Source organism: Drosophila persimilis, unplaced genomic scaffold (genome assembly GCF_003286085.1).
Source record: "Drosophila persimilis strain 14011-0111.01,24,50 unplaced genomic scaffold, DperRS2 tig00000579-arrow-pilon, whole genome shotgun sequence".
Classification (NCBI taxonomy): domain Eukaryota; kingdom Metazoa; phylum Arthropoda; class Insecta; order Diptera; family Drosophilidae; genus Drosophila; species Drosophila persimilis.
Genome location: NW_020825322.1, coordinates 1375555 through 1402109, shown reverse-complemented (window position 1 = coordinate 1402109; position 26555 = coordinate 1375555). Strand labels below are relative to the sequence as shown.

General features: G+C 42.8%; 4 protein-coding genes across 4 annotated transcripts; 2 read left to right on the top strand and 2 right to left on the bottom strand.

Annotated features, from left to right (window-relative positions):
- The first annotated feature begins 3872 nt into the window (after positions 1-3872).
- LOC6598223 lies at positions 3873-5072 on the top strand. The gene is made up of 3 exons (XM_002023329.2): positions 3873-4597; positions 4696-4868; positions 4961-5072. The coding sequence occupies exons 1-3, from the start codon at positions 3873-3875 to the stop codon at positions 5032-5034; spliced, it is 972 nt and encodes a 323-aa protein (XP_002023365.1). The 3' UTR covers positions 5035-5072.
- Positions 5073-7017: 1945 nt separating this feature from the next.
- On the bottom strand, positions 7018-7627 carry LOC6598224. The gene is made up of 2 exons (XM_002023330.2): positions 7606-7627; positions 7018-7541 (listed from the first exon to the last, which is right to left on the bottom strand). The coding sequence occupies exons 1-2, from the start codon at positions 7611-7613 to the stop codon at positions 7139-7141; spliced, it is 411 nt and encodes a 136-aa protein (XP_002023366.1). The 5' UTR covers positions 7614-7627; the 3' UTR covers positions 7018-7138.
- Positions 7628-15216: 7589 nt separating this feature from the next.
- On the top strand, positions 15217-16067 carry LOC6598225. Its single transcript, XM_002023331.2, has 2 exons — positions 15217-15876; positions 15942-16067. The coding sequence occupies exon 1, from the start codon at positions 15372-15374 to the stop codon at positions 15864-15866; it is 495 nt and encodes a 164-aa protein (XP_002023367.1). The 5' UTR covers positions 15217-15371; the 3' UTR covers positions 15867-15876; positions 15942-16067.
- A 1111-nt stretch (positions 16068-17178) lies between these two features.
- On the bottom strand, positions 17179-18170 carry LOC6598226 (larval cuticle protein 16/17). The gene is made up of 2 exons (XM_002023332.1): positions 17813-18170; positions 17179-17393 (listed from the first exon to the last, which is right to left on the bottom strand). Exons 1-2 carry the CDS (start codon positions 18168-18170, stop codon positions 17179-17181), a joined length of 573 nt encoding a protein of 190 aa, XP_002023368.1.
- Between the last annotated feature and the right edge of the window lie 8385 nt (positions 18171-26555).

The following is a 26555-nucleotide window of genomic DNA, read 5'->3' as shown; positions in this document are numbered from 1 at the left end:
AGAGCATGGGATTAAATCGATTAAATGAAAATGACAACAATAGACCCATATGCACAAAGCTTTGGTCCTGATTTAGATACCAAAATAATGCAGAATTGTGTATTCAAATGAGTCATTGTTAGGCAAACCTATTGGAATTCAACCCTTTTCACCCCTGAAGGACCAGAGCACAGCACCCAACCGCATCCCACGCCTCGCTATAGAATTTCCCAAATTAATTTCTGTTCATATTTTGCGCTCCTTCAGTCTCTGCTTCAGCTTCAGCAGATTAACTTTACCTTGTTGCACTTGCCACTCTGCCATGTTGCAACCATAAACAATTCAGCATAAGACTCTGGAAACAATTGGGCAATGAGATACTGCTGTGGATGTATGAGATGCAAAGTAAAATTAATTCAAAGATAAGTATGACTATTTTCAATGGAAACCACACGCCGTACAAGCGGAGCCAAAAGTTTGCCAGACACTCGAAAAATGCCAATTTTGAGCTGAAATTTTGTACAGTTGATCATAATGGTTCTTATATCCATACATATATATGTATATATTATATACATGTATAATTTCAAGGCGTAGACGGGTCATATTCTGGTCCCACGCCAACATCCCTCCTCCAGTGAAAAAATATTTAATCTATTATTCATTTTCATACAGAAATTTTAATATTTCATCGATAAAAGATGAGTTAATGTAATTATTTCAAAGGACAACACAGCTTTACTAGTTAATTTATCCGACTTAATCCAAATAACTTTGAAAAAAAGGGTAAAATATATACACATATGTAGGATGGTACTACTACTCTTACGGTAAAAACTATCTCATAGATAGCAAAAATATCGAAAGATTTAACTATAATTTTTTGAGCATCTGTAGGGTCAAAGGAAAATAAAGAGATTGCGGATTCATAAACGAAATATATGAATTTCTGCCTACAAAATTTTTGAAATACTGTTCCCAAAATTCCCACCATTTGAAAACTATCTGGTTCTAATTTGATGACTATTATCTTCCGAACTTCTAAAACTTGTTCCAATTAAATCATTTTCTTTCTGTATTCCTGGGCTTAAAATAATTTCAGGCTTCACTTAATTATTTACCAAGTAACAGAATATCATTTTGATAAATTAATTGCATTTATTAAGAAAATATTTCCATGCTGGCTGTCGCTCCTTTTTCAAAATTAGAAAATAACAATTTTTTTTAGATTGGAAATAATCTTCAATATTGACACATTTAAATTGGATTAAGTATACTATTTTGGGGCCTCAAAATACGGAATAAAGATTGTACATAAATTTGCACATACCTATGTATGTACATGTGTCCTTGACAAATTGCCTTGGGGGCCATGTCCAGCGGCATTCACCAAAAAATCAAATCAAATTAAACTTGTACCCAAAAAAAAAAAAGAAAAAAAAAAGCAAGGAAGGAAGAAAATATAACGAAACAGGAACAGGGAGATGCAAGAAGGGGGAAAATGTTTCGTTTGCATGGAAATTTGTGTGAGAGATTTTCAATTTTCTTTGGTTCCGTGCGGGAGGGGGAGGGGCACGGGCAGGGGCAGGGGAAAATGTACTGGGACAACTTGTTTGACAGCCGCTTGCTGTTCTCGATGCCATCGCTGTTGTTGTTGCTGCCGCTGCCGCTGCCGCTGCCGTTGTGGACTCATAAATCAAAAAAGTTTTTGACAAATTGCACATTAAAGACCTCCCCTCCCTTGCTTTGTGTGTGGGGGTATGTGTTAGTTTCGTTCTGGCTTTCTTTCAATTAAATAGAAATTGAACTAAAAAATGGATATTGCTGCTGCCCTTGAAAATGTCCAGAAAAAATCAAAAACGACACAGAGGCAGGCAATCGATTGATTCAAATGCCGTTGGCGAGGCGGTTAAGGCGGGAAGAGGCGTTGGACCGGTTTTAAGAAAATCAAGCTTTAAAAATATCTCACGAAATAATGTATCTTTTATGACACACGACAGCAACAAAATCACACAAGAAGATGCAGGAGATGCCAAAGAAGAAGCGCCAGATAAACGAAGAAAGTAGAAGAAGAGGAGCAATCAGAAGAAATCACAATATGGTCCTTGTTCCGACTATGGCGATACCCTAACTAGATTTGGAAAAAAACTATCATCAAAAATAAACTATTGCCAAAAACCAACAAATATATTATCTCACAGCTATGCGAAATAATTGAAGTTCGGTGGATAATAGTCATCAAATTTGAACCAAATATTTTTCAAATTGTGGGCATTTTGGACACTGTATTTGATCAATTTCTTAGGCAGAAATTCGTATGTTCCCTAGATGAATCCGCAATGAATTAATCTCGTTTTTAGCCTTTAATCCTACAGAAGCTCAAAAAAATATGGTTAAATGCTTTTGATATTTGATAATACAATTTTTTCGAAACACTATACAAATAAGGTATTATTGTCTGATAAGGCATACTCTTCCACTTTTAAAATAACAGGGCATCAAAAGCTTCATCGTCGCCGCCCCGGCATACCCTGCTGCTGCTGCGTCATCATCATCATTATCAACAGCAGCGTCTCTGTTCCGCGACTCGGGCTGCAGCTGCGACCACTGGTTGCCCCTCCATCACCTCCACCATTCACCATTCACCGTCCACCAAGTACTCGTATTTTGCTCAACTTGGAAAATCTCATTATAAATGATGTACTTCAAATGACCAAGAAAAAAGGAGAAATAGGACAAATAATGAATCCCTTTGACTAGACTACCAACAAAAGGTGAAGGGTCATAAGGAATCCAAGTAAGTGTCTCTGGGAAGTGCCTCCGCTACGAAATGCTTCTACTTGGGCAATCACTCGGTCAGAATTAATTTGGTGCCAGCAATCGTATCAATCCGATAATATCCCATCTATAGAAGAAGCCAATGAACTTTCATAAACACAAAAAGCAAAAAGATACGAAGAAACATACACGCTCACACACCAGCACACCCACACCCACACCCATACCCACAGAAAATGAAACAATTATAAACTTTATAACAATCCTGCACCTGAGCCCTTTCACATCTTTATTGGGTGATTTTCATCATCTTTCAGGATTGTAAAATGCACTTTAACCCTTGCAAAGGCCAAGCGGTCGAAAGTGTGGGTGTCATAATATAATGTTGCAGAAATTCAATAGTAAGAAAAATATACCAATCAGTAATAAATATCCATCGTGCACCTCTTTATTGAGAATAATAGTCTTTAAATTTGAAGATCTCCAATATATTGTCAGTAAGTTTTACATATTTATACGATTATAAAAGCTTTTTTAGTGATAAAATATATATTTTAAAAATTCCAAACTGTATTTTAGAACTTGAAGAGATTTCATTGTAGGAAAATTAAAACAAATCCCTTAGTGGAATCCCCAATCAAATGGGGGAATATTTTGTTAACTTTGGCTTTATCTCTTTAAGAAGTTGATTTATGTACATACGTATAAGGAAATTATTTTAAACTATTTTCAAAGTTATGTTTCGATGAGAATAACTTTTATTTCGGGAATGATGCCCAGTGACCCACTGAAGGGTTAAGCAGAAGCAAAGCTTTATTTTGATCCTCTTTCATTCTGTTGGCCCCTCTCTCTCTCTCTCTCTCTCTCTCTCTCTCGTTCGCTGTTCCCATTTCTCCGCGCGTCGCATAACGGTATTATAACAATGAGAGAATAAAATGTTTCTGGTGTCCAAAGTGCTGTTGATTAAATCGATGATGCAGTCGATGCTGCTGCTGCAGTTGCAGTTGCAGTCACAGTCAGCGTCAGGGCCTCAAGCGTCAAGCTTTTTCGATTCGTATAAATACAAGTCTGAGCCTTTTGGCAGCGAGAGACGGCAAAGAAAAGTGCCCGCAGTCATGACATCAAACAGAATATGGCTCGTCCTGCCACTGGCTATGATGCTGGCGACACTAATCCTGGCCAAGAGCTCTGTCCAGGCAGCACCAGTCGAGGAGGTCGAGGAGTCGAGGAGCCAGAACCAGTTGAGTTCGACACTTGAGAAGGACAGGCAACGCATCGACTGCAAATTGACTTTCGATGCGGCGACAATGGGCTCGTTAGGCTGCCACGATGAGATGGACATGGGACAGGAGGTGGAGGCTGCTGTGGCTGAGTCTGGGGCAAGTAGCACGGCTAATAAGCCGGTCCAGCTGCAGCGCCACTTGAAGTCCCCCGATAGTCAGCCCATCTATGAATTACAATTGGTTGTTTGGCCCAGTGACATTGAGGATGGTGATGACTTCAATCCACTGGAGGACAGTACCACCACCACAACAACAACAACAAAACCAACACCAACAACCACAACAACAACAACCATAACACCACCCACTACCACAACAGCAACACAAATCTGGCCTTTGTATGAGGATCAATTGGCTGTATTTCCGCAAATGGACTTTGAAGAGGAAAATCTTGATTATTTCTTGGATGAACCGGCCCCAGCACCAGCTCCACCATCAATTTCTTCAACCACTGCACGTCCCAGGCCCATAGATCCCACTGGCACGACAACACCAACCCCCACTTATGTTGTTGAAAATTATCACCTCATACATCCCAATGGAACCGAAGAGTACAAGTACGTACCACACATTCCACAATACAGAAAGAGACAGGGAGAGAGTAAACATTTAAATATTTTTTAAATTATATTATAAATATATTTCGAATTTACAGATTAGTGTTGAGCAACGGCCTGGCGAACTATAAGAAACTGTACACGAAACGCGTGGGCGAACAGCTGATCAATGTGCAGGAGGGCTACAACTCGGTGCCCATCGCAGGTCGACGCAATCTGATACAAACGCAGTATTTCATTGCCGATGAGCGTGGATACAATGTCTATAAGAGTGAGTTAGTTGGAGGTTGGGGGGTGGCTGTGGCTGTGGCTCCCCAAAATCAACCGTCATTGTCATTGTCTATTTCCTTTTCCTCTCTTCAGTTGAGCAAAACTATCATCAGCCAGGGTTGCCCAAACATTTGCATTACAAAGCCACAAAACCATCCAATATGTGAGCAAGGATGAGAAGGATTCTAAAATTCGCGCTGCACAGTGGAACTACATAAATGTATAATTTTTTTTTTTTTTCTTTCGATAAACTATAATATAATATGGGCTATTATTGAATGGTATATAACCAAACGAAGCAATCAATGCAGCATTTAGCAATTATTATAAAAATAATACAAAGGGACTTCTAATATATGAAAAAATGATTATATCGTGTACTCCTATTCAACGAGTTTAATTTGACTGCATTTTTTAGCGAAATTAAAGCATGGCTGATCATGAGATCAAAGGAACTAGAGGAACCATATGTGTACGAGATAATTAAATAAATAAAATGAAATACAACTGAGGTATCCATTGCTCTGTTTAGCGGCATTAGGGTTTCTACCCTTTGGCTTGAAAATTTTGTTATATTTGATCTAATATTTGACCCACTGTTCACTTTTGGCTACGGCAAACGAATGGCGAAATAAAATGTAATGCCCACAAAATGATTTGCTGTTTTTTCGTTGGCTCTTATGGCTGTCTGTTTGTGTTGCTTTTGTTTTCCTACCGATGGCATGCCCTTCCTGAAGGTATTCTAATTTTTGTTAAAATTTTGTTTCTCTACAAATGTTGTTTCTTCTTTTCAAGGTTCTTAGACCTGTGCTCAGTCTTATGTTGGAGAGAATTGGCTATCGAGATATATTGAAAAATATTTTGTGTTCATTGCTTTATGACAAATGGCATAGAGTCTGTGCAATTTGTAATATAAAACATTTTTCACATAAGACGTATGAACATTAAGTATGATTTCCTGAAGAATGATTATCGGCTTACCATGATGGAAGCTATGACTATAAAATAAAGATATAATTATGTTAAGAGGGAAATTAGCACTCAAATTTGAGATCTTTAGTTGAAATCTGTTGATCTTCAAGGGTATATGGACTTTGGTATGCCGGAGCTATTATTGCTGGACTCCAAACTGGCTTCTTTGCCTCCCATTTGAATGTCCTGGATTCCGCTTAGGATTGTTGTTTTTTTCCGTTTGAGTATTATTCTATTTGCTGTTGCTTTCTCAATCGCACCGATGCTGATTGCCATCTTTTGAATATGCTTGTTGTTCTTGCTTGTGCTGTCACATTTGGCGCCCCGAGGGTCCCCGTCCTCGTCCGCGTCCCCGTCCCAGTACCCGTTCCGCCAGAGAATTGGATGGCGATGATGCTGCTCCTGATGATGCCATTTAGATGCATATCAAAGTGCGAGTATCTCACTGTTCTGTTGCCCAATCCTTTTCGCATTTTTGCATATGTATTTATTTATTTATATACTTTTTGCTTTGTGCCCAATGCCGCTGCCTCTGCTGCCGCCTTTGTTGTTTCTTTCAATTGTAGTTTATGGCTTTCAACCCGCTTCTTGGCACATCCCTCTCGTCCGATTTCCTCCCTTTACTCCTCCCTTTTAGCACTCGTTGTTTGTTGTTTATGCCGCAAAGTTTTCCTGGTCCTTGGGCGTCAGCCTGTTGGCAGCTGTGCAAAGTTTTTGGGTCTCGGGTTATGATTATTTAAAGTCTTGTTTGCTTCTATTTTATGTCCCTGTATATGTCCCTCGATTCCAATGATTACCCCTGAATATGTATTTAAAAGATGATTTCAATGGAGTATTGGCCAAATTTTGTGGCATACCAGTACTCGTATTTACTTTTTGGGTTCACAATTAAATTGATGGAAAGAAGACTTCAAACAACCCGAAATAAATAAGTGGTTGAACAATTTTGGGTCTACAGTTAATTACTGTGGGAACTCTATTTGGGGAGAGCTCTCTTGGGTGATCAGAAGCCATTTGTATCCGCCGCTATATCTCTACCTTTGACTTGTTTTATCTAATGAAGTACTCATTACTGCATTACTCATTACAAGATAAGGAAAATGTGCGTGTGAGCATGTCGCCATGACGTGAATCTCAATCACGAGAGGCACGAGTTAAACAAAGACAAGACTCGAGCGTTAGTTTTTTTTACTAAGTAACCAAGAAACAAAATATGTACTCAAGTTTTAATGTTTTGAATTAACATTAAAAAAAAAAAACGAAGTATTTTGAATTAAACCTTAAATTTTGATGTCTGTATCAAGAGGTTGTATTACTTTTGGACAGCATTTTTCGCATACAGCTTAAGCAGATCTTGGTGCGTATCTGGGAATTCTTTCTGTACTTGAAACGAGCGGTACCCGAATTGCGGTCCTTGGTGCTCGAGTGGTTTCCAGTTTTGCACACTTTGGTCAGTTTGCAAGACTTATGGCCGGTAGCCATGTTCGGAGACAGGGCGCGATCCACGGCAATCCCTTCCACTCCACTGCGATGACTGTTCTCGCTACTAAGCCTCCTGAGGTGCATACGCAGAATTGTATCAGGAGAGGAGTCTTCAACATCTCCGCGTCTCATCAGCGTCTCCTCTGTAGCTTTCTTCATCAGTGTCCTACCGGTCTCGTGTCCACTTGGCCTATCAAATCGCTTGATAACGCATTTGTTCCTGTCGACAAAAATGGCAGGAGAGTCAAAGGAGTGACTTGAGCAGAGATTTGCAGACTACTTACCTAGACATTTTGTTTCGTCGGTTTTGATTGGAATACAAAAAATAATTTCGGAGTTGAACGTGACAACTCTTTGCTTGAGAATGAAAATGGGGAATAAATAAGCAAGTGCCACACAAATTATTACTTGGCCTACTTTGGCTCTAAAAATGTACGGACATTCGCCAACGGACTATAAAATCAAATCCGTAACTGGCTGTAACATTGTTTGAAAACTGCTATGGGGATTGATTAAATAAAGCACATAGTTAATATAAATATCAAACACTATACAATAAATAGAATATAATTTAGTTGAAATATTATATATATTGATTGTAATTAATTTAAATCAAAGAGTCCCAGAGGAAACCCTTATACTTATCAACGTTTTCTAGAAAACGCAGATACTCGTATTTGATGATTTTTGCTAATTTCTGGATGGGAGGTATACATTTTATAAACATCTCAGATGGAACGGTTCTGCTCCATTTACTGTAAATTAAGCAACGAATTTTAGTCAGAGAGAAAACGAGTGGGAGGCTACGATGGAGAGTGTAGTATCCCATGTCCTTGCCCATTTACAATTATATGCACTTATTTAAGAGTCTCGAGGGCAACCCTTTTCCGGTTCTTATTGCTGCTGCTGTTGCTGTTGTTGCCGTCAGCTCGTATATCCGTTTCGTGTCGTCTTGGTCGTCCGTCGTTCGCTTTACGGCCTTTGTAATTATCACTTTAATGAACTTTGCTAGTTTGATAGCGAGACCCATGCCTCCCGTAAAGGTGGGCCCCCCAATAATGGGGCCAATGGATGCGCGCAGCGAGAGAGATGAAGCGCTACGTGCAGAACTTCTCCGGCTCTGGGGTGGGTGGCAGCTCTGCCTTGGGTCTTTCCACTGTTCCGATGTGGGTCCCGGTCCCTCCTCTGCACACCGCCTTGGCTCCTCACTGTCGTGCTCCCACAGCTCGTACTCCCACTGCTCAGCCATTTGCCATCGCTTTGTGCCTTTGGTTTTTATTAAGGAATAAAATTAGTGAGCGCGTGCCGGGAACGCCAAAAATGCCAGTTGCAGTTGTTTTTCCCGACCCCACTGCTGCCACTGCCACTGCCACTGCCACTGCCACTTCTACTGCCCTCTGCGCCTCGTGCTGCCTGGAAGCCTGCGTGCCACCAGAGTGAAGCAAAAGGAAACGGAAGCAGCGGTAGAGGCTGTGGCTGTGGCAGCCATAGGAGGAGAAGCAATACTCGTCGTTGAGGCAGCAGTCGACAGCGGATGAGGAGGATGGTGTGGCAGTGGCGATCAACTAATGCAGGAGGCACAACAAAAACAGTCAATGTTTTTGGAGACCGAAGTATTTTGTACACTTGCAGTTGCATCGCTACTACTCATTCGATTGCCATTAGATTTGGTAGATTGATATATTTGTAATACAACTCATGGACTCAGCTATGGATGCTGCCAAGGAATCTATAGAATCGAAAATGGTCTGTGCAAGGGTATAAACAGCTCAGGAAGAGGCAGACCAAGTAGTGCTGCAAAAAGAAAGAGCCTTACTCCCGTGTTCGTCAGCCAACGAGGGAGCAAGCTAAAGCAATATGAAACGAATGTGCACAAAATAATGCCAGATAAACGCGCCAATTTGCAGTAGGAGAAAAACAACAACACACACTAAACAACTACACCGTGAGAAAATACAAAATGTTTTAAAATATACAAACACTCGAATTTTTAGCGAAATCGGATGAGGTTCTGTGAATAGTACCTTGGGTATTTGTCAGGATTTTGCGGACGATCTGGTTTCAGATATATCGTCCTGGATTACGGAATTGCCAATACCGGATCCGAAAACTTTCCTCAAGATAAGTTTTCCCCGCAGTGTGCGGAGGGTGCAAAAATAGAGGAAAACTTAAATCGTTGGCGCAGGGAAAAAGAGAGAGCGCCAAGGGGGAGCACAATATGCTGTTGCGCCCTCGTTCAGGCAGGGATTAATTATCGTATAATTATATATGCTGGGGATCACCATTAAATCGGGCAAATAAAACTTTCAATCCGGGCAAAAGAAAAACTAGAGCTGGCTGTCTGACAGAAAGCCACACAAAACGGACAGACAGATGCCAAGTGTGAATGCGAGAAATGTAAAGTCTGGCAACGAGAATGATGGAGGGGCCTGGAGGGGACTGGAGGAGACGGGAGGAAACTGAGAGGGAGGGGAGCAATGAAAATGGCGTGCAAATGAAATTGCTGGGAAAATACAAATTGAAATGCAGAAATGGCCCGGCCAGGCCCGGCCAGGCCCGGCCAGGACAAGCTCTGCGTGTGCCGTCTGCCTCCCCCTTGTCGTGGTTCATTTTTCACTGGAACGGCAATTAATCATAAAAACAGATTTTTACACGAGCTGACTTCATTTCCCTTTCTGCCCTCCTGCCCTCCTGCCCTCACACTGCACTTGTGCACTCCTTTGCGGCTCATACATATGGATCCACCGATATACATATGTATGTGGGTCCTTCGTCTCTCCTCGAGCCCATAAAATATGCAAAATATCTTGTAATGTGTTCATCAATGTGCGTGAGTATCTGCCGTAGTCCCCGTGTGTGTGCTGCAACATGGCCTGGCCACTGTTCGGTGCCCCGTTTCGTTTGGGCTTTTCTCTGTCAGTAAAATAAATTCATTGAATTAACAAATAGCTTCATGTTCATTTTGCACCAGAGAGCGAAAAAAAAGAAACAATTAACAATGCCCGGACCTGGGATTACGACTACGGGGATACCCGTTAAGCAACATACATAATACCTCCTCATACGAAATATTGCGAGAGATCAGCAAGTATCAGCTAAGGACTTAAAGAAAATTCTCGATGAATGGGAGTTTGTAGGCTATATATTCTTCGATCTACAAATTACCCTAATTCCATTGATTTGCCTTCTGTCAGTGGCTTTAAATATTCTTGAAGACTTTGCTAGCAACAGTCCAATTCTGGTTTTCGGAGAAGCTGCTCCAACATGTGATCCTGCTCAGGGTGATACCCTACGATGCCGTGGAGTCTTTGGACTTAAGAAATATAATTTGCATGCTGGAAACCAGTGAAACCCACATTTGCCAAAGGAACCATATTCGAATCGAAGAAGAACTTTGTGTAATTACCATCAGGCCACATGGAAGCATCGAATATCACAAATAATTAATTATAATTTTCGGTCGTCAAAGCTCAAGTCATAGATCCTTGCGAATACAATATACCCTAAACACCATACGATTGCCGGGTAGGAAACATGTTTTGTGCCCAACGCCTGCGACATAGGGGAGTTTTTATTATACATTTATTTTTTTGTACATACATACGAGTTTTACGAATATTCTACCTCTGCATAACCAGGAAATCCCTTCCTAGAACTGCCGAATGTCGGGATAAAGTTGATGTTAACGGCGGATGGGTAGAGGTTGGATTGGGTTTTGTGTGAAATGCTCTTAGTGGATTTTCGTTAAAAATTTAAATGTATTCCACAGTTGTTATGTGGTTGGAAATTCCCTTCGCTTTTTTCTGGTGGCAGCTTTGGAATAATTGGTGGGCCCGTATTTATCATTGGAGCTGGATTGTCTGTCTCTGGATTGTCGGAGCATGCTCTGTAATCAGTCCATAAATGGCAATAGTTTCCAGAACTAGCTGAGATTCTCCACCGGGGGATGGTAGAGGTAATGATGGCAAAGCTCCACTAAGCTGTAATCCGATGTTAAAACAAACAATTAAACACAGAGTATGGAACTGTTACTTAGTTACTATGATCGTCATGCAATATATAATTGCAAGCTCTATCTAGACACAACAGAACAAAAGAAATGTGGTCTGGACTAAGTGCTCCCAATATGTTGCTCAGAGATCGAATCAGAGATCCTTGGGAACCCAAAACCAGGTGACAAGCCATCATGGAAAGCGAATGTACTCCGGGGCCCAATCAGCCCCGACCAGAGACCATCAAAGCGGGGGCTCATTCAATTTGGAATGTTGATTCCGTGCATGAAATTCGTGCGAAATTCTCTCACAATTTAATCTTGCTCAATAGGGGTATTCCATTCCACTTGCAGGCGCAGAAATGACAGATGTGAGCCGAGCGGCAGTGAAAAAGTTCATCGCATAATTTGCGGCATGCTCGCTAAAATAATGAATTTCCACTTGCCTAAACACAGGAGGGGCGCCGGGGGACAGGCGGGTGCGGGAAGCCAGCTAGTTAGTCAGTCAGTCAGACAGACAGACTTAAGGGCAATTTCATTAGAGGTGCCAGCCGGCAAGCAAACAAAAATAATGGGGCAAAGAAATGCCCCCAAAAGAATGCAATTTGCTTGCAGTTCATAATTTGCTCAGGGCTGCACAGGCACGCGAGGATGTTCCACGAAGCGTTTTCGCGGAGTTTCACAATCAGTTTTTGTTTTGTTTTCGTGGCTTATTTTTTGCACCATTCTAAAGGGGCCTATACCAATATTTGAATTTCTCGTGCTGCATTCTTTATTTCCATATTTATATCTTTAATGAACCTTTTGCCAGGCTTCATTTAGCCCGGCTAAGTCAGTCCTATGATAACTTGCTTTTTCCCCATCTTCCTGTTATTTGTTTATTTTATTTTTTGATGGTTAACTTGCAGGACAGAGTGTCCTTTTTCTGCTCGCTGGATCTCTGCCTTTTGCTGCGGTCGCTGATGAACTGCACACACGAGCCCCTGCCCTGACGAACAACAGCAATGTCCTTTTAGCACATCCGGCCCACATACCACCTGGCGTGTGTCCTGCCTCCCTTGGGACCGAGCCGAGCCGAGCCCGTTCCGTGCCCTTTCCCTACGGCCGCACAGCTAAACGCGACTTTCGCTGCTTAAAAGCCATTTTTGCATTTTATATTTAATTTTTTTCGCTCCACCCCCAACCCCCAACCCCCAACGCCGAACCCTTCCAGCCCGCCCACCACATCGCATCGCCCTCAACCGCTCAGCCACAAGGCTCATCCCCACTATACCCTTGCCAAAGGTATGCGAATAATGAGCAGGAGCTTGCCCCACAAAGCCAAAGAGTTCAGCATCGAGAGCTGAGCAGAGTCGCTTGTCCCCTAGTCCATTAAGTGTTGCAACGTGAACTATTCTGACATTGCAATTGGGACGTACACAGGGGTAGGGTCGCGATTTTGCTGGCTTTGATTGCACTGCTATGTGAAGCATTCAAGCAAGAACTATCCGGATTGCTTCGCTATATCAAATGTCTGTAAAGGGGAATTATTTTTGGAGGAGCAAAAATCACATCTAAATTTGTATTTTGCCTGAACGATTTTTATGGCGGGGGTGGAGCAATCCCACATCTGATTTATATTTATACTAATTGCTTGCAAGGCATATCAATGTTCATGCATAGAAAATAATTGGTCGTACATATTGTAAGCCTGTAAAAATGTGTAACTAAATACTCCACTTTATTTGAATTTTAAAATAAATTAAGGAAAATTTACAAATGATTTCACCATCCACATATCTTATTTCATGGGAAAAGTCACACATCAACACATGAACATAAACATACTCATATTTAGGTAAGATACAAAACATTTTTTGGACTGCAAATTAAGTTAAATTTAAGTGGAAATATATTCAAGAGATTATTAAATAAATAGCTTAGAATTTCAATCTGGCAAACACATAATTCCAATAAGCTTAAAATGGATGATATACCAATTTGCTGTGCTCGATAGTCACATACGTATTGTACGCCGTGATTATCTTTTAATGTCTTGATTAAGGTGAGGTTCCATATACATATATCCAATATATTCCAAAGGGCTTCAGTCCACTCTGATCCACTGGCATATCGCATCGGACTGTGTTGGCTTTCCAAGGGTATCTGATGGCTTGGTCAGCTCCAAGCTCGTCCTGGCTTCTTGGTCCTTTTTCGATGTCCTCTGCCCCCCTGTTTGCTCGGCCATCCTTCAGCTCTGGTTTACATTTTTTTGTGTCGCTGTTTTGGCTGTTTGCTGCTGTTGCCGCAGTGGCAGGCAAACATTTTCCAGCCATTTCCCGAGCTCTGGTGTGGGCGAGGCGTTGCGGTCCCTGTCCTAGTTAAACTTTGCCTGCTTTGTCACATTTGCAATATTTATTGCCTTTTGATTATATTTCAGCCAGCCACAAGGCCACCAAACAAAAAAACGCTTTGCATATACAGAATAACCTTTAAGATTTTTTGTTGGGCGATGTGTATTTAATGGAAAAACATGGGGGGTAATGGGCAAGGCAAGCCTGGCATTGACATTGACTTGCCTGGGCCGCTAAAGACACTGAAATGCTTTTAAAGTTCTTGCGGATCTTTAAGCCAGTCAAAGCTCGAATATGGGTACTTTTCCAACTGCTCGAACATGGTTTCCGGCAACTGCTCTCTTTCGGCGGCTTTTCCTGTTCTGCTGCCGACTGACTCGTCCCCGTTCATCTCTTTAATAAGCGGCAAAGTTAACAAAGTTGCAGTTCAGTTAACTTTTTCTCTGTATTTGGTTTTATTCTTTTTTTTCGCACTCACCCTCCACCCCTATTTCGCCCGCCCTGTTGCCTGCCTCCGCCCCAAGAAAACCCAATCCATTTTCCTGCTCGTCCGCTTCCGCTTCCACATCAGCTTATTCTTTTTCTTTTCCTCTTTTAACTGTGATTGTAAAGTTTCATTGATAATTTTAACTACCTCGGGTACATGTGTCTGTCTGTCTGTCTTTCGGTCCTTCGGTCTTTCGGTCTTTGGTCTTTCGGTCTCTGGATCCAGTGGGGGTTTTCCTTGGTAACTGGGGATGGCGGCGTAACTTCGTGCCGAGCTGAAAAGGCGCTTTTAGTACTTGTCAAAGTTTGTTTTTATTGTGTATCTTGTATAATCACTCTCGGAATGTTAAATCGACGGTAAAGTGCATTTATCATAATATTGACAACCTCAAAGTCTGGTCAATCTTTCTTAAGAAGGGATTCTCTGCATTCGTAGCCTATGGGTTCAATTAAAAATATAAACATAAGGTAAAAAAGGTTAACAAATTAGTACGACCCAAGGGCAGTCACCACACCACCACCAAGGAACTTGTCCTCGAAGATCTCCTCCTTTCCGTTTCTATTTTCCCTTTCTTTGTCTTCCCTCTTCGGCTCGGTCGACTCGTCTTTTCAAATGCGACGACAGTGGCAAGCAATCGAGTCAAGAGACCAAGGCCGTGACCCCGGCACCCCATCCATCCAGCATCCTGCGTCCTGCATCCTGCATCCTGCATCCCGCAATTTCTAGCAACGCCTGTTTAACGCCTTCGCCTCATAGAAGGGAAGGGCTTCCATCGTCACGAAGAAGTGTTGCTTTTATGGCAGCCAAGTTCTCGCTTCTGCAATTTCCTTTTTAATTCAATTTTCTTTTTTTCATTAGAACAAATTTCCAGATTCTATTTTCTATTTTCCTTCCTTTTGTAGTTTATTTTAGCAAGTGGTGGAATGTAGTGGTGGAATGCCGCTTAGCTCGATAAATCGAAGAAATCGTAGTAAAACTGAGAGTGAGAATAATCGAGTGCTCTGAGAATATACTGTGTGACTTGTTTTGAGCACACAAATATTTCACACACGACATTTCACAACAGTTTCGACCTCCAACCGATACACATCACACAATAAGGCCAGAAAATAGGTTATAACAGTTGATCGGATCTTAGGCCCACAACACAGCAACAGTACTCAAAATTATTTTAGTAGTATTAAATAGTAATAGTATTAGTTAAAGGAAAATCGCACATACTTAGAATTCGTGAGTGCAATGCAGCGCATTCGAGCACTGAGCGGCCGCGAGCATGCTCGCCTCGAGAAGTGGCTGAATATCGAGGGTATCACCCTGAACCCGCGTTCGCTTCGCGACACATACTCCGATGTGCGCCCCGTGGCCCAGATCCTCCAGAAGAAGTACCCTTCCATAAAGCTGGAGTTCTATACTTCGGCCAGCAGCTTTGCTCGACGTCTGCAGAACTGGCAGGTGTTCTCGTTTCGCGATCTGAAGAAACTGGGTCTCCGACTGAAGGCCAACGATCTCGTACAGCTGGCCGAAGGCAAGCCAGGAGCAGTCGACTGGCTGCTGTTCCGCCTGATATTCAAAGAGGAAGAGCACCCGAAATTCAGAATCTCCTCCAAGGCTATCTCCTTGGGGGTGCTGAAGTCCTTAGAGGAGCTGAACTGCTGCTCACATGAGCTGGGGTGCCTAGCAGCGATGACCGGCGCAGAATCTAGTTTGACGCTGGATAAGGATTGGAAGCTCTAGATCGTGTGTGGTATGTGTTTACCTATGCAATTGGAAGCTTGAAGATTATTTATTTGGTTGTTCTTTTACCCCTAGTATCCCCATCCACCTGGTCAGTGCTGCTCGCAGAGTGCCAACGAAATTTGTTTTGATCTTTTGATATATTTTAAATCCAATAGACTGGTCTGGCAATAAATGATATTAGTGAACGGCCTCCCACAAGCTAGCTGTCTTTAAGTTCAATTATTTCTTTGAAAAGTTTTTCTCACAAAGACTTGTAGGACCGATGTCCTGATTATGCAACTCTGCGTAATTTGAACCAAAATCAAATTAATTTTGATTGCTCGGATTGCTGGATTTCCTTTTTGGGAGCTCTGCAATTAAGCACAGCGAAATCGAATGCAATCCGACCTCAGGTTGGTTCTTTATGGGCTTTTATGTTTTATGGCTTTATAGTCGGAAGATAAAGGGTAAGAAAATATGCGAGCGAGCTTACGAGTAATCCTGCCAGTCAGAGGTGGATCATTGAACCCGTTTGGCGTCTGGCGTCGCATCCTCGATTCCCTGCGTAACCAATCGGGCCACTGTCTGCACTTTATAAATTTATGACGAACCTTCACACACTTTTGGGATCGGGATTTGGTATTCCATTGCAACTTCCCACTTCCCACTTCCACATCCATTCCCATTCCCATTCCCATTCCCGTTCGTTTCGTCGTTCCTCCTGGACCTGGTCTCGTTTCGTTTCAGTTTTGGTTTCGTTTTCGTTCCTTAATTGCCTTTGGCCAGAAAATCCCTCCGAAAATTGTGTTAAAATGCAAAAATATGACCAGATATTCGATATGTACAATATATGCACTATACGTACCCCAAGGGGCGGGGGCTGTGACTGCGACTGCGACCGAGAAGGCTGGTGGGGGGACGGTGGGGTCTGCACTTGTATGTTTTATTGCCCGAATCGCTTTGCGGTAAATTTATTGCCAAATTGTCGGGCGACGGCGACGGCGACTTTCGAAAAATCGCGAAATCTTTTCATCCCAGAGGGGAAGTGAGAACTGAAGCGGAGAGGAGAGGCGTGACTGGGGGACCCTGTAACCCACTGGCTGGGACCCATAAAATACCCAAAGAGGCGCACAAACCACTGGAAACATCTTCAATAATAAATTCATAATTTCTGCAGCTTTGCCTTAATAAATTTTTATTATTTTTTAATTCGCTCTCAATAAACGCAAAAAAATATTTAAAAAAAATTAAATTCATAATAATATAATATCAGTAGTCAGGGCACAGAGCGAGGTGAAGAAGAGGTAGGAATAATTACTTGAACCCGGTCTCAGAAGCGCCCTCCCCTGCGACTCGTCGCAGCCCCCCTGGGCGTGGTGGTGCTCTCAGACGGCGAACGGGTAGTGGGGTATGGGGATGGGGATGGGGCTGGGGAGCTGTAGGCAGACTCTGACCGGGACTGGGAGCGTAGTCCGGGCGTCCCGCTGCTGGCCATTGGCACTTCAATGGAGCGCGGCAGATTCGGGTACACCTGAGGTGTGATCGCTGAGGGAGAAACAAAAGAAAGATGGAATCAATTAAATTGATTGCTTATTCAAACAAATGGGTATTATTCTTAGTAGAGAATTGATAGAAGAAACATATTTAAATTAAATGCCAAATAGGGGGGGATTTTTTTTTTCACTCGTCTTAAAAAAGGGATTCTCGTCTTCGCTTTTAAATTTCAAATAGTACGAGGTTGAACTTTTGTGGATTCATTAATCTACAATCTTTTCACATTTCACTATTGCCAAATTATGCTTCATCTATATACTGGAATCATTATCTTGTGAAATTGTTTATCATAGAACATTTTTAAGTTTAAAAGGCTCTCAGAGCACTTAAGTAAAAACACTCCCTAACAACATCCAAGCACTTAACAAAGCTCTTATTCGACTCGTATTCAACTATTCTTCTATACTCACATTGGTTCTGACGGTATCCAAACTGATCGGCGTTGTAGAAGACGGTGATGTATCGCCCATCCGTCATGCGATAGGAGTAATATCCGACGACCATCAAGGTCTTGACCTTGTCGATCAGGGCAAAGTATCCCCGCTCGTAGCGCGCCGTTCCATCATCCAGCTCGAAGCGGTACTCGTAGCTACCATCCGGATAGCGATTGTCGAAGCGATCCAGTAGTCGCACGCCCCTATGATCCGCCTGCCTCTCCATGTGGCTCTGTGGGTCTGCACTGGCAGCGGCACTCAGACTGAGACACTGCAGCAGGAGGACGGCCACGGAGACGGAGAGCAGCAGATTTACAGTACTAGTATTGGCCATTTTCATGTGTGAAAGAGTTTTTGAGTGGGGTAGAAAGTGTGTGTTGAGTGGGGTAGAAAGTGGGGTAAACAGTCTGCTAGAGTGCGTGCAGGAGTGTGTTATATAGTTGACAGAATGGAGGAAAGGATGGGGTTTAATGTGTGTGTGTGTGTGTGGGTGAGTGTTTGGTTGGGGAATGTGGGTGCGTGTGCTGTCGCGTGTTGTTTTGTTAACAGTTTAATTCGGAAACTGCGTAACTTTGGCTTTTTATAGTCAACGACAGCAGCGGTTGAAGCATCAGCAGCAGCAGCAGCAGCAAAAGCAACGACAGCAGCAGCAGCAACAGCAGCAACAGCAGCAACAGCGAAGCCAGCGCCAACGCTACAACGTCGGCTACAACTCATGAGAGCTTCTGTCCCAGTCGCAGTCGCAGTCCCAGCACCAGCTCCAGCTCCAGCTCCACACCGATATCCACAGAGGGAGCCGATGGCGAAGAGTACTGTGAGAAGTGACTGGGGGAGTGGGGGAGGGAAAGGGAGGTACAGGGAGGTATGTAGGTACATCTGTCGGTGGAGGCATTGCCGTCAAAAATTCTCAACGCTTAATCATAAAAAAAAAATCTTAATTTCATCTACTTATACACATGCTTATCTGGGGAGGGGTCGGGGCGTAGCAGAGCCGGCCCGGACAGGTTGCTAACTGGGCAATTTGGTTGCGCCCCTTTTGGCTCTCCTTCTCTCTCTCTCTCTCTCTCTGCCCCAACTCTGCTGTGTGTGTGTTTGCTTTGGGGGCTGTTCGCACCGCCGCCAAATTGGCCGAATCGATTCTCCGGCTCCAGGGACTCGCACACTGGGCCGAGCCCAAGTCCACGCCCCACGCCCCAAGCGCCAAGCATTTGGCCAGGGAATCACTGCCTGGCAATTGATATGGCGGAGATAATCGATTGACGGTCGGTCGATTGCTGGGGCTTTCTTTGGGTGATTGGGTTTTTGGATTTTTGGGTATGGTCAGTACTCGGCTCAGTTCTACAAAACTGCTACCAAATTAACTAACTGTTTGGGCTTTTGGGCAGTGGGGCAATATATTTATATGCATTAAAATTATATTTAATCTTCATAAAGCTATTCTTCTGTGATGTCTTCGGCTTGGGCAAAACCTGTGACCTGTTCAGATCGCCTCGCTTTTTTGAAGTCTAAAGGTGAACAGATCTTTAAGATATATTTAAGATCTAAAAAGATCCCAAAAGATCCCAAAAGAATGTATCTAAAGGTTGTCCCAAGTTTTGTTCTTCTTTTGGAAGCCTTTTAAAATGAGCTCCATTTTGGAATCAATCAAATTATCATCGTATTATGTGCCACTGTGCCTGGCAATAGTGGCTAAAAATACTGCAATTTGTGCACCCTACAATTTGGCCAACAAGTACGTGCCGCCTGTCAGCGAGAGAGCGGCTTCTATGTGGAGCACCAGTGGATGCACCAGCTGGAACAGGACCTGGACCAAGAGCAGGAGCAGGAGCAGGAGCGGGAGGAGCTCCCTATGGTGCATGCCTATGGAATGAATTGTGGCGATCAAGCTGGCATCGGTGGCAGTGGCAGTGGCAGTGGCAGTGAGGCGTCCATTGGACGACGAGAACGGGAGCGAGACGATGGAAGCAGGGCGTCCTGTGGCCAATTAGGGCTAATTTATGATTTCAATCATTTCTTAATTGCATTTAATGTGCAGCGATTTAGCGAACAGGCAGGCCTGGGACCTGAGACCTGAGACCAGCCTGGTGCCTGATGGCTGCCCCGCGGGCCAATTGATGATACCAGCAAGGAGAATTAGTGGTGGGCAGAGGGGCAGAGAGCGGGGGCACTACTTGGTCAGTCGGCCAAAGTTAATGATGTGCAATTGAGCCTGGGCCCCAGAGCCATCTTCGCCGCTGATGTGCCTGCCCCTGCCCCTGCACCTGCCCCTGTCCGTGCCCCCGGCCTTTGCCGCTGCTCTCGGGGCAGCTGTCAATATGTCGACACGGAGTTATCGCCGTTTAATTAATTTGCCCACACCTCAAAGGTCACGCCAATGCATTAAACATGTTTCTCCCCCCATCCACCCCAGAGCAAAAATTATTATTCATTTTTATGAAATTTATTTATTATTAATTTTCAGTTATGGCTGCTCTGCGTCCCCGGTGTTTGCTGTGTGGAGTGGTGCTGTGGAGTAGATTTATGGCCAGACCGCACTGACAGCACAGTGACAATTGCAGTCGCAGTCGCAGTCGGGCGAGTCACTCACTCATTCAGTCACTCATTCAGTGAGTGAGTCAGGCAGGCAGTCATTCAGCTATTCAGTTATTCAGTCGTTCGGTCAGGCACTCTGTCAGTCAGTCAGGCAGGCAGGCAGTCAAGCAGAGTGTCACAGAAACAGAAATGCCACAAAAACGCTCTTGCTAAACCTGGCAAAGTGGCAACATCCTGGCATAAGCTGATTTATTTTTAAACGTATTTTATCTCTGGAAGTGACAAAGCATTCATTCCAACGAAACAAAAGACAGTGCCAGTCCAATGCCCAAATTAAAATATGTACAAAAAGTGACAAAATGTTTGCCAAACTTGTTGCGCCCTACCCAGCCATGTGTACCATCTGAAGGAGATGCGAAGGTGGCATGCGGCATGTGGGAGAAGCAGACTCATCAGCAAGGTCATTTGTTTTGTATGTCGATGACAAAGACAATGTCCGAGGGGGAATCAACAGCCAACAAGGAAAATGGCCAAGAAGGCCGCTGGGCAGTCGTGACAGGAAGCAGTTCTTGGCGCTCTGTCTGGCAGGGCAGCTTGTCCCTGGATGCTAAATGGCTGGAACAACAGTGCTGTTTGTCATTACCCCCAGGTTGCCGCTGTGCATTGGTTATTTTCGGGCAGATTACTGCATCCTCCTGGTGCTCCCATGGTGCTGATGCTGCTCTTCGCTCCCCAGCAACAGCAGCAGCAGCAGGCACGGCAGCATTGGAGGAGCACAAACTGCAGCAGGGGTAGCCGAGCCGAACTGCCTGCCTTACTGTGGAGGTGTCTTGGTTTTTGTGTTGTGTTCTCAGCATTGAGTTGACGACGTGCCTCGGCTTTCAGCACATACCCAGGCGAACAGTGGGACGAGACCAAGAAGAGACTTTTAAAATAACCTGTCATAACGGACAGCTTTCACACTTACACTTGGAAACCACATAACAAATAGTTACGATACAATATTCAGTGTAGGCGATAGATTTCTGGATCGAGCTGAATATATATTGATCAAAGAAGATCACCCAATTCGAGCATTCAAGCATAAACTTCGTATTCCCAAGAATACTCTTCCTACACTTCACACACCACACCACAGATCTTCCCACATTTGATAGCCATATATGAGGTTTTTGATCTACTTGCTAAATCCAATCATAATCGCAACTGTCACACAACTGGAACCTAAATAAATATGGAAAAACTGTTGCATTTGCATTAGCCAGAACTAATAAATGCATAAAATATTTGTATTGATTGGAGCACTAAAACACTGCATAGACATTGGGATATCTTTGGGATACAAGTTTAAAAAAACTACAGAGGATAATGGATACTAGATGCACCTTTCATTCCTCAAGATGTTATAGTCTTTCAGATCCTAGACGATTCTTAATGCAGGCATAATTTGGAAGGGTTTTTTTGGCGCCTTAAACCACTGTCGACGGACGATGCTGTCGATTGCCGCGCAAGTGAATCCGCAACAACAAACACGGCAGCGGCGGCAGCGGCAGCGGCAGCGGCAGCGCGAATGAATTGCCCCCAAAAAAATCGCATGGCAGAGAAGAAGAAGAAATCGCACGCACACAGATAAAGATACAGATACATCTGGAGATAAACACACGGAACAGAACGGCCAGAAGACCGCGGTGTGGCCGGTTGCAGGTGGCAGGGGAAGCGAGGGAAAATGGGTACGAGCCAAGTTACACACAAATAATGTACAAAAGTGGCTTATAAACAAAATTTGTATGAATGGTCCATGTAGCGATGCCTGCCCGCTGCCTGCTGCCTGCTGCCTACGTGACATGACATCCCGAGATTCAACTTGCTGTAGACCCCACTGGGTAGTCACCCACCCCCTGTCCCCTGTCCCCTTGGCCTTGCCCCACTGAAGAGTACTACCTTTGGTCTGGAGCACTTTGCACAGTTTTTTCTCTTCTTTTTTTTGTGGCTTTGACTGTCTGTTGCCTGCCTGTTGCCGGCGCTCTGTCTCTGGCTCTGATTCCGACTGTCTCGGCAATGGAATAATTCCCATCAAATCACGTCTCTCGCTCTCTCTCACTCTCTCACTCTCTCGCCGTCTTTTTGCGGTGCTCTTCAAAACTGAGATACAGATACAGATTTGCTGGTGGCGTTGCTGTTTTTGGCTTGGTTTTTTTTTGTTTTTTTTGTTTTTATTTTTTATATGATATGCCGAGCATCTCAAAACAATTTGTAAGACTTAAGCAGAGTTTGTTTGGTGTCTTGCATAAATTATAAAATCCGCATGTTGAGTGCCCGAGCAAAGCCAAGGGGGGGAAGGGGAGGAGGAGAGGGAAGCAAGCAGGAATAGGGGTAAACTTGACAGAGATAAAGATATACACTACTTATCCATAGACACGCCTCTGTATGTAAGAGCACAACTTCTAACGGGATTCGGCATGGCTGAATATAGTTTAATAAAAAAAAAACATGTGCGTTTCAGTATTTCAATAAAATTTTTCAATTTTAGGGTAAATCCTAATATATACAGATAGATCTACCCGCCATAGAGGCAGACACAAATGTATCTCTCAATTTGCATAAATTTATTAAGCGGCTAAGCCAGGACGAGATTCGCAATTCGCAATTACCGAAAGTATGGAGATATTTCCACCGAGGGGAATGCATGGTCAAATGTTGCAAGAATGCAGCATGTGCATTGCCCCACTAATATGTATCTTGCGGATGCCAGACTGGACTTCACCACACCGCACCGAGGCCCCAAAAACAGAGCTACACACACACACACACACACACACACACAAAACTAATCCAAGTCAATAAAATGCTAAACGTAAAAAGGGGCATGCACCAAGGCATGCATGCCGCCATTCCACTGCCCGTTGGCCCCCTCCAGGCCCCCCTCTCGGACGACCGGCATTGCTGACCAAGTCCGAATTGCAGCTGAGGTCTCCATTAAATCTACATTTTTACACCCAGCACCCAACCACCCCCCAAAAAGAGACCACCCTGTCGACTTACTCACACTCCCAGTGTGTGTGTCTGCATCTGTGAGGTATGTCTGTGTATCTCTGTGCTGGTGTGTATCTGTGTGCCCGGTTACAATTGAAATTTACGCAGAGCCGCATTATTAATCTCAAGATTAGATGAGTCTTGTTTTTGATAAACTGAAATAGGAAATGTTTATGCTTTGCCTAACAGTACCATGCATAATCATAAATACATACATATGTATGTAGATCCCTCTCCCTCTTCCCCTCCCTCTGTGGCTTTCTCGCCCTCTCACTCTCTTTATTACTCCGCCTCACTGTTGGAGCCCTGGTCGGTATGTGGGTGTGCTACCATATGCCAGAGAGAGGGTTGTACACATACACTGGGCGAAAATATTGTTAGGGGCTCCTGCGGCAGGTACTTTGGCAGCATATATTTGGATATACAAATACCTACATACGGTACACATGTAATACAGAAAATAACAAAATAATTTCTGGGTAATATCTAAAAATACTTCCCCCAAAAATAATATTTAAATAATTCATTCAAAAAGTTATGAAAATCGTATTGTTAATCTCAAAGGTTAATAAATTATCTAAAAAAAATAAAGAACTATGCGACTATTTTTGTTTATATATTTTTCATTCATAATAGTATCAAGCGTAGAGATATAGCGCCTAGATTGCATACGAATATTAGCAATATTGACTCTGCTGTTGATGATGATGTACATATGTGTGCATATACCTTGAACGATTATTTTAAAGATTATGTTCATACTTAGTAATCGGCTTTACTTCAGTGTAGAGAGTAGAGTGTTTGCCCCCGAAATTTGAGGCGCAGACTGAAAAATACACACGCTCCTTCCCCTACCCCTACCCCTACCGCTACCGCTACCCCGTGCAGTAGCAACGGCCCCCATTGACCCGTCTGGAGGAGGATGGTTTGAGTATGTGTCCAGCTTACTAAAAACCCACAAATGTCTTAGCCGCTTTTTAGTTTTGCTTTGCTTTGTGGTTTATTTTTGTGGTATGGGTACGAGTATTTCGTTGTCGTTGTTGTTGTTCTTTGCTTTTTATTGTATTGTGTGTGTGGTTTGATACCCCCGATATAAATCTGGAAAATGCCGCAGTCACTCACACACGCAGCACTCGCACTCGCAGACGCAGCCCCGCAGACTCAAGTCATTCACTCAGCGGCATTCACTATCCTGCAATGGGTCAACGTTTGTTTTTTATACCCGATACTCAAATTGAGTTTAGGGGTATATTCGATTTGTGGATGTGTATAACGTCCAGAAGGAATCGTTTCCCACCCCATAAAGTATATATATTCTTGATCAGCATCAATAGCCGAGTCCATTGAGCCCTGTCTGTCTGTCCGTCCCTATCAGCGCCTATTGCTCAAAGAGTTGCTGGAGAAACGACATTTTATATCCGAACTTCTGTGATATGTCACTGTTACAAGTATATTAAAAACTTCACCACTCTTTTTTTTTTTGTTTTTTTAATTTTTTGAGTTTTATTTTAAGCAAAAACAATACAAATCAAAAATAATCATTATCATAATAATTATACAATAAAAATCAAAAATAATAATTGTTCAATAAAAACCAAGCACAATAAATATACAATAAAAATCAAAAATAATAATTATATAATAAATGTTTTGATCCAAAAATAATATTTATTGAATAAAAATCAAGAATAATAATTATTCAATAAAAATCAATATAATAATAATTATAATAATATTTATTCAATAAAAATCAAAAATAATAATTATTCAACAAAAAATTAATATAATAATAATTATAATAATAATTATTTAATAAAAATCAAAGATTATAATTATTCAATTAAAATCAAGAATAATAGTTATACAATAAAAATCAAAAGTAATAATTATGACAATAATTATTCAATAAAAATAAAAAATAATAATTATTCAATAAAAATCAAGAATAATAATTATACAATAAAAATCAAGAATAATAATTACACAATAAAAATCAAAATTATTATAATAATAATTTTATGTCTCTCTCCCACGCCATACTGACTCAGTATCGGGTATAAATGTAGAGTTGCGGTCGCCGCAGCAACTCACAGCGTTGCCCCTCGTTTGTTTTTTATTTGTTGTTTGGCTTGGATTTGGATCGGGGGCTAATCGCACGTCCGACGCTCTTCACAGTGGGATCCATTCCATTTGTGGCTGAAAGGCTGGCTGGCATTCAATTTGTGTGTCGGCGCTTTGAATTTTTTATCGGACACGTCAATTATGGCCATTACTCAATTTACTTATTTATTTCCTTATTTATTTATTTATGAAGAGAGGAAGCCGAAGCCAGACATGGGTCGGATCTCTCTCTGGGGGCTTCATGGTAAGGTGTCTGCTAACGAGTATGCTATGCTATGTGTGTTGTTTGCTGCTCTGCTTTTGGGGTGCCCGATGAAGATAAATTAATTTGCGCAAATAGCCAAATGATGATGGGGCCAAGGGTCAGGCGGTTGTGTGCACTTTTGAACACCCCCCGCCCCATAAACATTTACATAAGTAATCAAGTGGACAAGGGTCATCGATGACCCGAACGGCTCTTTGCTCGTATAAATAGCCACAAGTGTTCAAATCAAAATCGAGATTCGGCACTCAAGCCTCAAGTGACAGGCGGGGCGGGGGCGGGGGCAGACATGACTTCTTCCCCCCCACATGAGAGGGGGGTGTGGATTTCGATGGAAATGTGAAACATACGATGTTTTGGCCTCGTGCATTCATCAATCTAATCCTTCATTTTAGCATTTTTGGGTGAGTGGAACTTTTGAGGGATCCCTGGGAGCTGAGAGGTCGGAGCCATTCGAAAAATGCTAATGCCGCCGAAAAGAGGAGAAGCTCAAGTGAAAGTTCCTGCAAAAATGAAGAGTGAATCCAGTGCAAAGTCTATTCAATCTTCATTCCCAATTCCAATCGCAGTCATTGCCATTGCCAGTAGATTTTCCTCCCATTCTGTGGCCCGGGCTTTGCTGGAGCTTCGTGTGGGGCAAACAACTTTGATGCAGGCACGGAACATAAAATACAAAAATACGAGTACAAAAAGAAAGAAAAAACTGAGAGACCGGAGCCAGAAGAGAAGAGGAAAACTGCAGCCAAGGTTAGGTAGGAATTGGAGATGACA

Bases quoted from the DNA above. Each gene is read 5' to 3' on its own strand.
- LOC6598223 (XM_002023329.2), top strand. From the start codon at position 3,873: ATGACATCAAACAGAATATGGCTCGTCCTGCCACTGGCTATGATGCTG. The intron at 4,598-4,695 runs GTACGTACCACA...TCGAATTTACAG, and splicing joins AATGGAACCGAAGAGTACAA to ATTAGTGTTGAGCAACGGCC. The intron at 4,869-4,960 runs GTGAGTTAGTTG...TCCTCTCTTCAG, and splicing joins TGGATACAATGTCTATAAGA to TTGAGCAAAACTATCATCAG.
- LOC6598225 (XM_002023331.2), top strand. From the start codon at position 15,372: ATGCAGCGCATTCGAGCACTGAGCGGCCGCGAGCATGCTCGCCTCGAG.
- LOC6598226 (XM_002023332.1), bottom strand. From the start codon at position 18,170: ATGGCCAATACTAGTACTGTAAATCTGCTGCTCTCCGTCTCCGTGGCC. The intron at 17,394-17,812 runs GTGAGTATAGAA...TTTCTCCCTCAG, and splicing joins TGGATACCGTCAGAACCAAT to CGATCACACCTCAGGTGTAC.